General features: G+C 43.7%; 1 protein-coding gene across 1 annotated transcript in view; it reads right to left on the bottom strand.

The window, feature by feature from the left end:
• The window catches only part of HSD17B2 (hydroxysteroid 17-beta dehydrogenase 2), a 73,459-nt gene extending 69,278 nt beyond the window's left edge, over positions 1-4,181 (bottom strand). The window contains exon 1 of the mRNA XM_058528360.1: positions 3,917-4,181. Within this exon, the coding sequence (XP_058384343.1) occupies positions 3,917-4,181 (265 nt within the window). The remainder of the gene's footprint in view (positions 1-3,916) is intronic.
• Between the last annotated feature and the right edge of the window lie 8,664 nt (positions 4,182-12,845).

The raw sequence follows: 12,845 nt of genomic DNA, 5'->3' as shown, positions 1-12,845 counted from the left end.
GCTGTATGTGGGACGCGGCCTCAGCATAGCCGGAGAAGCGGTGCGTCGGTGCGCGCCCGGGATCCGAACCCGGGCCGTCAGTAGCGGAGCGCCCGCACTTAACCGCTAAGCCACGGGGCCGGCCCTGTCAGTCTTTTCTTTTTCACTTTTTGTTCTCCTTTTGTTCCCCTAATCTCACTCCTCAACTTTTCCCCTCACAACCCTAATACACAAAATCACTCCTCTCTCTCTCCCTCTCCCTCTTTCTCTCTCTCCCTCTCTCTCTACATCTCCCTCTCTCTCCTTTATCCACTAACTCCATCTATAAGAGTGTGTGTGTGCGCGCGCGCGCGCGTGTGTGTGTATTATCATTTCCAGTTTACAGAGGAGAAAACAGAAGTTAAAAAGCCCAAAACTGGGTGCCAAAGACCACGCAGCTAGTAAGAAGTGTGTAGCAGATGAGGTGCTGCCCAGATCCTTTGGCCATTTTCATGCACTCTAACCCAAAGCGCATGTCACTCTCAGCAGCCAGCACCTGGGACTTTGTCCAAGGGCCGCCCCAGGATGGTGGAGCTCACTTTGCCAGCAGCACGAAGAGCCAGTAGGGCCTGGAGTTCAAGCCTCCTCTCCTCCCCACCACTGAGGGGGGGTGACAGCCCTTCACTAATGATTGACATGTGTGCAGGCACAAGGACTACAGCTCTCTGGCCGGCAATGGGGACAGCTCTGCTGTGTGATCCCCACTGCCTCCAGATCTGCCCCGGGCAGTTAAGCCAACGTGACTCTCAGGGGACTTCCCTTGATGCGGCACCCCTGCTTGGCCTCCTCCCCTTCCCCGTCCATCTTCCTTGCTCCGGGACCAGTGCTCCTTAGAAACCTTCCTAATAAATCCCTTTTGCACAAATCCTCATCTCAAGCCCTGCCTCTGGAGACCCCAGCCTAAGGCAAGGCAAACACAGGATTCAAACCCAAGCCTCTCAAACTTCAACATTTTTTCCACGATATTGTCCCTGAGATGCTGTTGCAATCTTGCAGGCCTGCTCTTCACTAATTTTACGTCATTTTAAAAACTAGATGGCCTCTGTAGCTTCAGGTGCCTTGAAGACAAACACGTGTTCAAACGCTCTAGGCTTGCTTATTTCTTCTTCTTACTACAATTATACGTCTCTGAGACAAAAGACCTTTGACTATCTTAGCAAAATGAAATAAGGGACTCAAAGGAAAAAAGTTATTTTTTTAGCTCGTCCTTGTAATTGTGCTACACCTGGCCCCATAATTAACTAGACACTAAAATGGAATTTATCCTAGTAACGTGATCTCTTCCCACCCCCCCAAAGCCCCACTGGTAGTTGTATGTCATAGCTGCACATCCTTCTAGTTGCTGTATGTGGGACATGGCCTCAGCATGGCCGGACAAGTGGTGTGTCGGTGCGCGCCCGGGATCCGAACCCAGGCCGCCAGCAGCGGAGCGCGCGCACTTAACCGCTAAGCCACGGGGCCGGCCCGTGATCTCTTTTTAAAATGTTTTTACTACATAAGTAGTGTAACCACACTAGAGAAATTCTAGGGGAAAAATGAACCCAAGTGCTCTAACCCACCCATTTGAAAACCATTTCCTTCCAGTGTTTTCCCTACTCATGTGGCGTGGATGCAGTCTCATTCAAACATTCAGGTCTCCTTCCATTAGCCCAGTTTCCTCCATGTTGTCCTGCGGTTGCCATTTTTAATAGTTACCCGTTGGTACACCATAATTTGTCACCATTTTGATTGCTTTTGATATTTCACAATTTTAAAGGAGATTGTGCTGGACAACTTTGTGAATATGCCATTTTGTTCTGTGTCTACCCTTTTTCCATATTTCAGATTATTTCCTTAAGAGAAATTTCCAAATCTTGAATTATCCGATAAAAGAATAATATTTATGGCTTTTAATGTATGCTGCCACATTTCTCCCTGTTCCCCGCCCCCACTCTAAAATGTGTACCAATTTATGACATATGCCAACCTGAAACAAAGGTTATTCCAAGTGACTTATTTTTTTAATGAATTCTGGTCTAACTAAATGACTTCATTTTAAATTTCTCTATTTAGTATAAAAGTCTTGAAACTTTCTGTAGAATTATATTGAACCTAGGGCATTCCTCACAAAAATGAGAAAGAACCTCAAAGGAACGTTTCAGTCACCCTTAAATATATGTACTTCCTTTCTTAATTCTAAGCTTTCTAATTGCTAAGCATTTTATTGAGGGATTAGTCATTGGGCATGTGTTGTTTAATTGAATCAGTCATCTTCCATACCACTAAACACAAGTCAGGACATTTCAACGGCTGATGTGGGCTAACTGACTTAGGTGTGGGTTTTGTGCATTTCTGCATGCCAAAATCTTCAAAAGTGGAGGCTAAAGAACATTAACAAGAAAACAAACTAGAAAGGATTCCTGTTTCCCAATTGCCTTGAAGTTTGCCCAAGTTTAATCCTAGTGTTTAGTATTCTTATTTACTAGCCTTAGCAGTGCTGCTCCCTGCAATTAAAGTGCTCCCAGGAATATTCAAACCTCCAGGAGATCACATCCCATGAGTGTCAACCACGGCATCACTATTATTATTTTACCATGCTTAATTGTTCCGTCTTCTTTCACACAGAGAAAAAGTACAAAAAATAAATTTGACCTGGCATTATTCCAAAGACCATGGGTACTTGCTACTACACACAGAACAGAAGGATTTAGACTATTATTACAGATTCTTACCCGGCCCACTCAGAGAATTCTAGTGAAAAAGTGGAAAACCCAGCCAGTCTTTTAGCTGCATGATTCCAGGTGATGCCAGACATTCATGTAGATAAACATTCCACTGATCAACCGAGTTTTCTAGCTTTGAACTGTTTTGTTTTGTTTTGTTTTCCATTGAAGAAGCTTGTTTTCTGCAGCACTTCAAAATTCCGACAAGTGCCAGCTTGCGTTTCATTTTAAGGAGAATTTCGTTACCACGTTAAAGCAAAAGGCAAAATAGACAAGTCATTTTAGAGTCCACTTCTCAGTGAATCGAGAAAACCCCTGATTTGCTTCCATCCACACCCCATGCTTGCTTTCACTCCAGTGGATGGCCACCTCAGGGTGGGGTGTGGGGTGACGACCTCCCAGCAAATGGTTCTGCAACCGATATCCTTATCTTGGCAGAACTTTCCCGGTTAGGATAAGGCTGGATAATCCTAATTACAGTCCTATCCAAGTTCAAACTTTACAGCCAAACAAACCAGTTTTACAACACACAGGAATTTAATTTGGCCTCACACTTGCAGTGGAAGAAGAAACACAAAAGAGGAAAAGAGCAGGCAGCTGAGCTAACAAGCAACTGCCTTCTGGATGCACAGTCAGCTTGATCCAAATAAGAGACGCTGGCAGTCTAATGACAGATTTGAAGACAAAAGGCTCTTGACAGTTCCCCGGGCAAACTGCACAATTTCCAGCTCAGGTGAGAATTCCTTCAATATTTAAAAAACACGGCAAAGTACAAGGAGAACCTGGCTTTGCAAGGTTTCTTGCACATCTAGGGAATAAGAGCCCAAGTCTAGAACACAGTCAAACATTAATCTCAGAACAAAATTCCATGTAAGCCTAAAGAAGCCTATGGGACTTTTCTGGGTACAACGAAAGGCATGAAACACTGCAGGTTTCCTTGTTCGTATTTATCCTGGGAAATTAACAAAATTGTGGCTTAGCTGCACTTCACCTTCCCAGTCCCTCACCGCCAGTCCCTTCAAGTGCACCTCCTGAAGAAAGCGAACCAAAACCGTGTAGTGAAAGACACTTGGAGGTGTGCTTTCAACTACTCCCTGCCAAGTATTTTATTTTTAAACCTAATTTGAAAAAGTCCTGCTAAGGCAGAGCAGGTGCCAGATCCCGCCCTGGGTGAGAATCGCAGTCCATCCGCTTACCTGTGATCAGCACCGCCTTTTCATCCACAGATAACAACTCCTGGCCAGATAAGTAAGTATACATGAAGCAACATGACAGGGAGAAGAGAAGCAAGCCCCAGAAGGGGGACAGACTCAGCAGGCAAGCCACTCCCCAGAGGCCCACCAAGCAGACCACCTTTCTCCCCACCTGCCCTGGGCTCTTCAGTTTGCAAAGAACCATTCCTCCCAGTACTACAGTGACAGCCAGGCAGAGCCACACAGTCTCAGAGCAGAAAGGGATCATTCTCAGTCCCTGCACCTTTGCATGCTCAGGGCCAGAGAGTCAAGTGGGCAAAGACTGGCTGGAGGCAGCCTGGGTTATATGAACGGAGAGGCAAGAAGGGGGGCGGAGAAAACAGCCCCGGCACACTTTGAATGAGTACGGATTAGGCATACTCATGCAGGCACACATTTCCTGGTGGGTAGTTTAAGCCCGCTTGCAGTTAAAATGTAAATAGCAGCACTCTTTCTAATCAATTGCTCCCCCGACAACCCCTGCACATACAGCACACACTCATACTCACCCACATCAAACACACACCGATTATTTTTTTTAATGACCTCTGGAGAGATAACTAGTTGGATAATAATTGACAGAATTCCATCTGAACAGTGAATAACAAAACCTTTACCTCGTAGGAAAACACTGCTGTCATTTAGGAGGCTATGGCGTGTCCATCTGAGTCCTTTTACCGACTCAGGGTGTGTGTGCGTGTGTAAATCCAGGTAATCAGTGAGGTTTGGAAGATCGACTCTGGAAGAGGAAGGCATCACTGGGTTCTGTCCCCGTCGGCATGACTCCTGCCGTCTCCCACCTGAGTCAGGCTGAAGGGCTGGTTGGAGACAGAATATACGGCAAGAGGAAGAGATTCTTGACAGATGAAAAGTGCTCAGGTCTTGCCAGAGGGGAGATATGTCAGGGAGAGGTAATAATGAGAATGCAACTAATCATGACCAATATCTGTCGGTACTCATATGTGCCAGGGGTCATGTTCAGCTACTTATTTGTTTACTCTCTTTCTTGAGACCCCATTCTCTGCCAAGCTCTGCTCCAGGCACCAGCACACAACAGTCAATATGCTCAGTCTCTTTGCATACAATATCCTTACGAAGTAGGTTCTATTAGTGTTGCAATTTTATAGGCAAAGACACCGAGGCACAGAGAGGTTAAGAGACTTGCCCAAGATGACACAACAGTGGAGCTAAGCAGCCTTGTTTCAGAGATTTATGCTCTTAGCTGCTCTGCTCTACTGCCTGCTCTAGGCAAAAAATAAAAGACAATCAGTACATTATACGTTAGCCCTTTCCTACTTTAGCCTCATTTGAACCTTACAAAACACTTCAAGGGGGCTATTATTACATTCATTTTACAGAAAGGAAAACTGAGGCTTGGAGAGGCTACGTTACGTCTGCAAGAGTAGTGGATCCAGGTCTGCGTCCATGACTTGCTGGCTCAAAAGCCAGCACTCTGGAGCCTCGACACCTTACTGACCACCAGTGACAATGACGACAGCCCCAAGAGGGTGCTGCCACACCTGAGCTTATGGCGTGCCTTGCATGTGCCAAACACCTGGCTGAGAGGGACACAGAATTCTGATAAAGGCTGGGCATTGGCATATCTGGAGAGGCAAGAAAAGATTTCCCTCTGAGATCAGATTACCTGCATTCAAGTCCAATCTGAGCTCTGCCACTCACTAACCAGGCGGTCTTGGGTGGGTCATTGGGTCTCCCTAGACCCCCTTCTCCTCAGCTGGAAAATAGTAAAAATACCAACATAAAGCACTCAGCACACTCTGCCCACCACACCAGAAGAAGCCTCATAAACACAGGCAATTCCTGTTTTTTGAACAGGAGAGGAAGAACTAGAGAAGTAACCTACAGTGCCCAGTGGAATATACACTTGCCCCGAAAGATGGCTGAAGTTAGTGTGTGCTGAGGGGTTGGGAGGAGGAGGGCAGAGGACTCCAATTGTGGGTGGTATATATGGGGAAGGCAGGACTTTGGAGGAAATGTACCAGCAACCTATCACGTAAGAAGGTAGAGTTTTGGACAGGGAGTCTGGGAAACTGGTTCTGGCCTCCGAGGGGCCCTAGGCGAATCACTGCCCTTGGCCGGCTCAGCTGTAAAGGGAGCCCACTTGGGCACAGGGCTCTCAACACCCAAGGGACACCAGGTGGAAGCATTGATTTGTGGACCATCCCATGTGGGGGACAGCAAGGCGTAATGGCAAAGCCGTTATGGGGGTCTCACGTGGGGCAATGGCACCTCTTGTCTGCCCTCTCAGCTGCACAGACCTCTGAGGTAGGGAGATGTTGCAGGCCCGGAAGCTTAGAGGTAAGGATCTGCTTTGGCTAGACCTGAGATCTCCTTCCCTCCACACACCCGATTCCCTCCTGTCAGCCATGCCTACACCCATCCCATGTGCCGGTACCTCTCAAGGGGCTCATGGCCTCATGGGCCAGGAGGATTCAGTCAAGCTAGCTCAGGTGTCAGATGGCTTTCTAGGTCAGGGTGCAGGACTAGTTACAGCTCTTTGCTGGGGGCCTCGGCACTTTGTCAGGGGCTCCCACACTGGGGATGGGGCCAAACACCCACCTGCGGCTCCTGATGAGTGCACGCCTGCCAGAGAGGAAGCGAATCCTCTCCTGGAGGCAGCCCATGTGGCTTCCGAGCTGCTCAGTCCTGGGGCTCCCAAGGGGAGGGCAAAAGCTGCTGTGACATGGAAGTCTAGGTAAGGATGCTCCTTGTCCTCTGACAGAGAAGGGGGTGCACAATATTAAGAACAGGAGCTTTCAAGCCTCATGGAATTGAGTTCGAATCCTGGCTCTGCCATTTAATAGCTGTGAGACACTAGGCAAGTTACCTGCCCTTCCTGAAACTCAGTTCTCCCCTCGGAAGAAAGAGAGCCCAGCTCCGTAGTGTTTTTTTTTTTAAGTGAACAACAAAATTCTCACATTGTGCCTGGACCTGACGGGATGACAGCCACTTTTCTCATTGTTGGGAGCACTCACCACCTCTTGGTCCTCCTCTCCCAGGAAGAGGGAGAGGTGCTTGCCAGCCTCCTCCTCGCTTATCTGTTTCTTCATTCAGGTCATCACACAATTCTTCCCCTGTTGTCCTTCAGACGTCGGCTTGACTGTCACCTCCTCACCACCCAGCCTAAATATCTTCTAATCACAACCTATTTATTCCCTTCGCTGCACTTTGCTCAATTCATAATTCTGTACTTAATTTGCTCATTGTTAAGATTTTTCTGTCCCTCCTACCAGACCATGAACTTCATGAAGGCAAAAACCATAACTGCTTTTTGTTTTTTAGCTGTTGTTTTTAATTCACTGCGCACCAAATGCCCAGCCTAGTGCTGGCATGTTGTGTGTACTTAATTAATATGTGTTGAATGAATGCAGGAAGGAGCAAGTATTTATTGAGTGCCTTCCAGGTGGTAGGCTGTGCACCAGCCGTGGGGGAGTTCAGCAGTAAACAATATGGACCCAGTTCCTGACCTTGGGGAGCTCTTAGGAGTAGCTGCCACGGGAGCAGTGACTAGGTGGGGTGGAAGACGGTGGAAAGAAAGGCTTCCTACCAATTCAGAACACAGACATGGAGTTGCAGAATTAGTGAGAAGTAGCCCAACCCTGTCTGAGCCCTGAATGTCCTCATTCAGATTGAGGACTTCAGGGTCCCAATCCATCTGAGGGCGGCTCTGCCTCTGAATGAGGACTTCTTCCATCTGACGGAGCTGAATTGTCTCTGCTTTTTGTCCCCATCATCTTGTCCTAGAGCTATCTTTGAGACCATCCTTGCTTGGCCGGTGTCCCATTTCTGGCAAGCTTGCTCTAGCTTTCCGAGGGCAAGAAGCCAATTGTATCAGCTCATTCTTGCTAATGATGCCAGTCTGTCAGTGTGCTGCTGCTTTCAGCCAGTGGAGGTGCCTTTGTTTTTTGTTTTTTTTTTTGAGGAAGATCAGCCCCAAGCTAACATCCGATGCCAATCCTCCTCTTTTATGCTGAGGAAGATTGGCCCTGCCCTAACATCCATGCCCACCTTCCTGTACTTTATATGGGACGCCGCCACAGCATGGCTTGACAGGTGGTGCGTCAGCGCGCGCCCGGGATCCGAACCTGCGAACCCCGGGCTGCCGAAGCAGAGCGCTGGTACTTAACCACTATATCACCAGGCCGGGCCCGGAGGTGCCTTCTTGAAGGCACCTTCTGAAGACAAGATATCTTACCCAAAAGGGAAGATTTACCAACCTGGGCAAAAAAAAAAAAAAAAAAAAAAAAAAAAAAAAAACATGCTGAGAAATCCTAGAATGTATATTTTCTTAGAATCAATGGCTCTTGAGTTTAGACGGGAATTTGAAGTAACTTCCCGTCTAAAACAGGGATTCTGTCTGTAACATCCCCACCAAGTGGTCATCTTGTCTACTGCCAGTACACCTCTGATAAAAGGTGCTGCAAAGCCTTTGAACCTGACTTTCCAGTTTAGGACAGCTTGGAGCACTAGAAAGTTCTCCTCTAGACTGAGCTCAATCATGGCATTTATTTTTCCTTTCCCACTTAGAGTCACACGGACGACCCTAGTTCCTGTTTCTTTTGAAGACTGCTATCAGAGCTCCCCTTCTCCGGGCTATGGTCCTCAGTTCTCTCAGTTGCCTCTCATTCAAAGTAGAATATGGTTTACCTGGTGCTGAGTGCCTGAAGCAGCCACATTTTTAAGAGTTCAAACGCTTTACAGATCATATTGTTGCCATTGCTGAAGAATATGTTGTTATGGTGAATGTAGCATGGTAATGGTGTGATTCACCAAGCAGAGAATGACCACGTATTGATGTCATGGTGACCCAAACTTTAAGATATGAACAGGGTGGTACAGGTCATAACAGATCGTCTCACAAACATAGAGTAGTCTTGCTGGGTAACACAAGTTTTGTTATGCTTTTCAAGCATTTGGGCAATAACTAATGTTTTAAGCGTTGAATTGTAATTGTGTGTATATATAGCTCATTCTCTGTTTCATACAGTGGGAGGGAAAAAGACCAGGAGAAAACAACCAGAAGTTGGGGTTGGATCAAGCCATTTTTCTGTCATTGAAAGGCTGTGGGGTGAAGACGTCTAAACTCCACAATTATCATGAATTCCAAATAGGTCAGATCTCATTTATTGTGTAGGATTTCAAGGATCCCTAGCAGCCTGTCCTTGCTTAGAGTGAGATCCAGCTACTTACTTCTCCCCTCAAAGGTTGGCCCAGAACGAAGCACAGTATTTTCAGTACAGTGCAAACAGCACGGAATAGAGCAAGACTGTCACCTCCCCTATCCCTGAAGCTATATGTTTACTCATATGTCCAAAGACTCATGTGCTCTTTTGACAGCAGTGCCCTATGATTGACTCCCATTGTGTTTTCTACAAATAAAATGCTAATTTTTTAGGAGTTTCCTTGTCATTTAAATTTTTTTCTGCTGTTAAATATAATACATGTGGAGAAATTGTCCAAAATATAAATGTAAGTAAATATCCATGAGTCCATACTGATATAAATGATTGAATAAACAAATAAATGAGGAGGAGACAAATCTCCCATGCACAAAAATTCCAAATAATTTATGTAGATATTCCCTGCTCAAGGAGATGAAATACAAATCACACTTAAGGAGCATGGGCTGCACAGTGACTTCCTTCCAAAGAACAGAGCAGGGAAACAGGGAAACAGAGTTACTTGATGGTGGAGAAACCCAATAAACTTGACCTCAGCCAGGTGATCAAGGTCATCATCAACAGTGGTAAGTCATGAGATAAAATGGCACCTTTATCATTGCAGAACATTCTACAAAACACCGGACAAGTGCTCCTCAAAACTGTGAAGGTCGTCAAAAACAAGGGACTTCTGAGAAACAGTCACAGCGGAGAGGAACCTAAGGAGACGTGAGTAAAAGTGATGTGGGATCTTGGACGGGATCCTGGAACAGAAACAGAACGAGGACGTCAGGCAAAAACTAAGGAATTTGAATAAAGCATGGACTTTAGTTAATAATAATGTATCATTAATTGTGATCTCATTAATTGTGACAAATGCCCCACAGTAATGGAAGATGTTGACAGTAGGGGAAAGTGGGTGTGAGTATACAGGAACTCCATACTATCCTCACAATTTTTTTGTAAATCTAAAACCATTCTAAAATAAAAAGTTTATTTAAATACATAATAATATATAAATATAATATATATCAATAACTTTATAATAAATGTTATATATTTATATATTTATATAAATATAATATATATTTCTTTACATTATAATAAATAATAATGTAGTTATAGATGTAAATATATCTACTTAATCTTTTTATTTTAGAATAGATTTACAGAAAATTATGAACAAAGTGCACTTTTATTTATATGTATACATACATAAGAGTATATATATACATATACAGTAATATCTATTATATATAAATATAACATATTATATAATACAGAATTATATATAAATATTATATATAGTATATAATTATATACATATTATACATATTCCAACAAATGAAAACAAATTATAACACCCCTTGGTCAAGAAGAACATTGTTAACAACCCCCAAAAACCTCTCTCATGCTCCCTCTCAATCACTGTCCTTTCTATCTTCCTCAAAAGTAACCACTATCCTGACTTTTAACACTATAATTTAGTTTTGTCTGGGTTTTTTTTTAACTTTATATAAATGGAATCATACGATAATTAATATTCAGCTTTGTCACTCAACACTACATAGATTCATCCATATTGTGTGGGTAATTAATTTTCATTGCAGAAAGCAGGGGTTGCAAACTATACCCTTTAGGACAAATCTGACCTATTACACGTTTTTGTAAATAAAGTTTTATTGGAACACAGTCATACTCATTTATTTACTTATTTCTGTGGCTGCTTTCCTGCTACAATGGCAAAGTTGAGTAGTTGAGAAAGAGACCATAAGACCTGCAAAGTCTAAAATATTTCCTATCTTGTTCTTTACATAAAGAACAGCTCTATGGTCCATCATAAAGTCGATTTCTGTAAAAGTTCACATGGGCTTAAAAAGAATATATATTCTGTTGTTGGTTCCACCATTCCATGCACGTCAGTTAGGTCTTTCCTTTTAGTTTCAATTTTGCTGTATTCTTACATTTCAGATACATCTCTTCAAAGCACCATGTATTAGGGTACTTTTTTTTATCCAGTATAACAGTCTTTGTCTTTTAATCAAACAATTTAGTTCGTTTACATTTAATGTAAGTATTGATATATTGATATAATATAAATTAATATTTATAGTAATATTTAGTTGAAATCCATCATTTTACTGTTTGCCTTGTATTAGTCCTTTTTAGTCTTCTTCTACTTTCTTAACTCCTTTTGAATTAATTGTTTTTGTTATTCTGCCTTCCACCCTCCTCCCTTATCACCTTGACAATTACACACTCTTTATAATTCTCTTAATAGTTACTTATGAGGCTTATCAAAGTCCAACATGGCTTGATATTTTTGTTACCTTCCCCACAATGCAGAAGCTTTGAGCACTTTAACACTATTCCCCCCTTTCTGACTTATATGTTATTGTTGTCATAAATTTTTATTATCTAGCTACATCAAATCCCACAAGAAGTTATTATATTTTTTATACAGTCAACATTCAGTTAGATTTTTCCACAAATTAATTACCCTTTTGTGGCTTCTTATTTCTTCCCGTAACTCCACAGTTGCCCTTGAGATAATTTTTCTTTAGTATTTCTTTCAGTGTGGGTGATGGTGATGAAATCTCTGTTTTTCTTTTTCTGAAAATGTCTTCATTTCACCATTTTTGAAGGATATTTTCACTAGGTATAGGGTTTCTAGTTGGCAGTTGTTTTCTTTCAGCATTTTGATGTCTTTGAGGAGAAATGTTTTATATTTTATCTGGAAACTCTCTACGTTGTGCTTATTTTTCAGGTATCACCCCAGAACAGTAAAGGCTTTGTCATCAACTGGCAGCAGGCAATGTATCGCCATTTGGGAACCAAAGTGTGAAGTGTGAGAATGTAAAGGGCCCTGCTCTTAAGACAGCAATAGAATTTCATGCTCACAAATGTAGGGTGGAAGTTATGGATTCTGTGGACAAGAAGTAGCAGGCTAAACCCCAATATTTTATCTCTACTCTTGTTCTTGGGCCCATCCCCTTCCCTTCTCAGCACTGACCACAGCAAGGGGCAATAATAGCATCAATAATGGAAAGTCAAACACACACACACACCTTTCTTTAAGTTCAATGAGTATGCTTAAGCACAGATTACGAAGTAGTTTTCTTTCTGCCAACAAGGTTTGTCATCTCAATAAAAAAGATTTAAATATTCCTGTGCAACCCTGATGTTAAGTTTTGCTTTATATACACACAGATATATAACCTGAATATTTCCAAGTCTTTGGCTTTCTGGGACCTTCCTCCTCTCTCATAAGGCTGGAATCCTAAGGCCTCAGGCAGAACTCTCTACATTATCTCTGAGGATTTTGGGGGACTTACATATTTCATGAAGCATTTCCTGCTGCCAGCAGGCCTGGGGATGTCTGGCTCCTACCAGTGATTCAGTTTTTGGGGACCCCAGCAAGTCCCCCAGGCTCCTGCATCAGACTCTGAGCTCAGAGCCTTTTCTTCACCCAACAGAGTCACTACTGCGTTGGCCTCATCAGAGGGGTGAGTTGGGACAGCCTGCACTTTCCTTCACCACCTTGTCCCACAATCTCCCACAGCACCAGTAAGGCAAGGCTCTTGTGTATAACAGACTTTTTACCAAAGGCTGGGAGGTGGGGGCCGGAAGAAAGGGGGCTGTACAAGGAATGCTCACCATGGCTTCTCAGTGAGACCCCTTGGCCCTGCCTGCCCCTGGAGAGTTTTCTCTGG

Source organism: Diceros bicornis, chromosome 32 (genome assembly GCF_020826845.1).
Source record: "Diceros bicornis minor isolate mBicDic1 chromosome 32, mDicBic1.mat.cur, whole genome shotgun sequence".
NCBI classification, from domain to species: Eukaryota; Metazoa; Chordata; class Mammalia; order Perissodactyla; family Rhinocerotidae; genus Diceros; species Diceros bicornis.
Note: the sequence above shows the minus strand (reverse complement) of the source record. Positions and strands in the feature narration are given on the sequence as shown.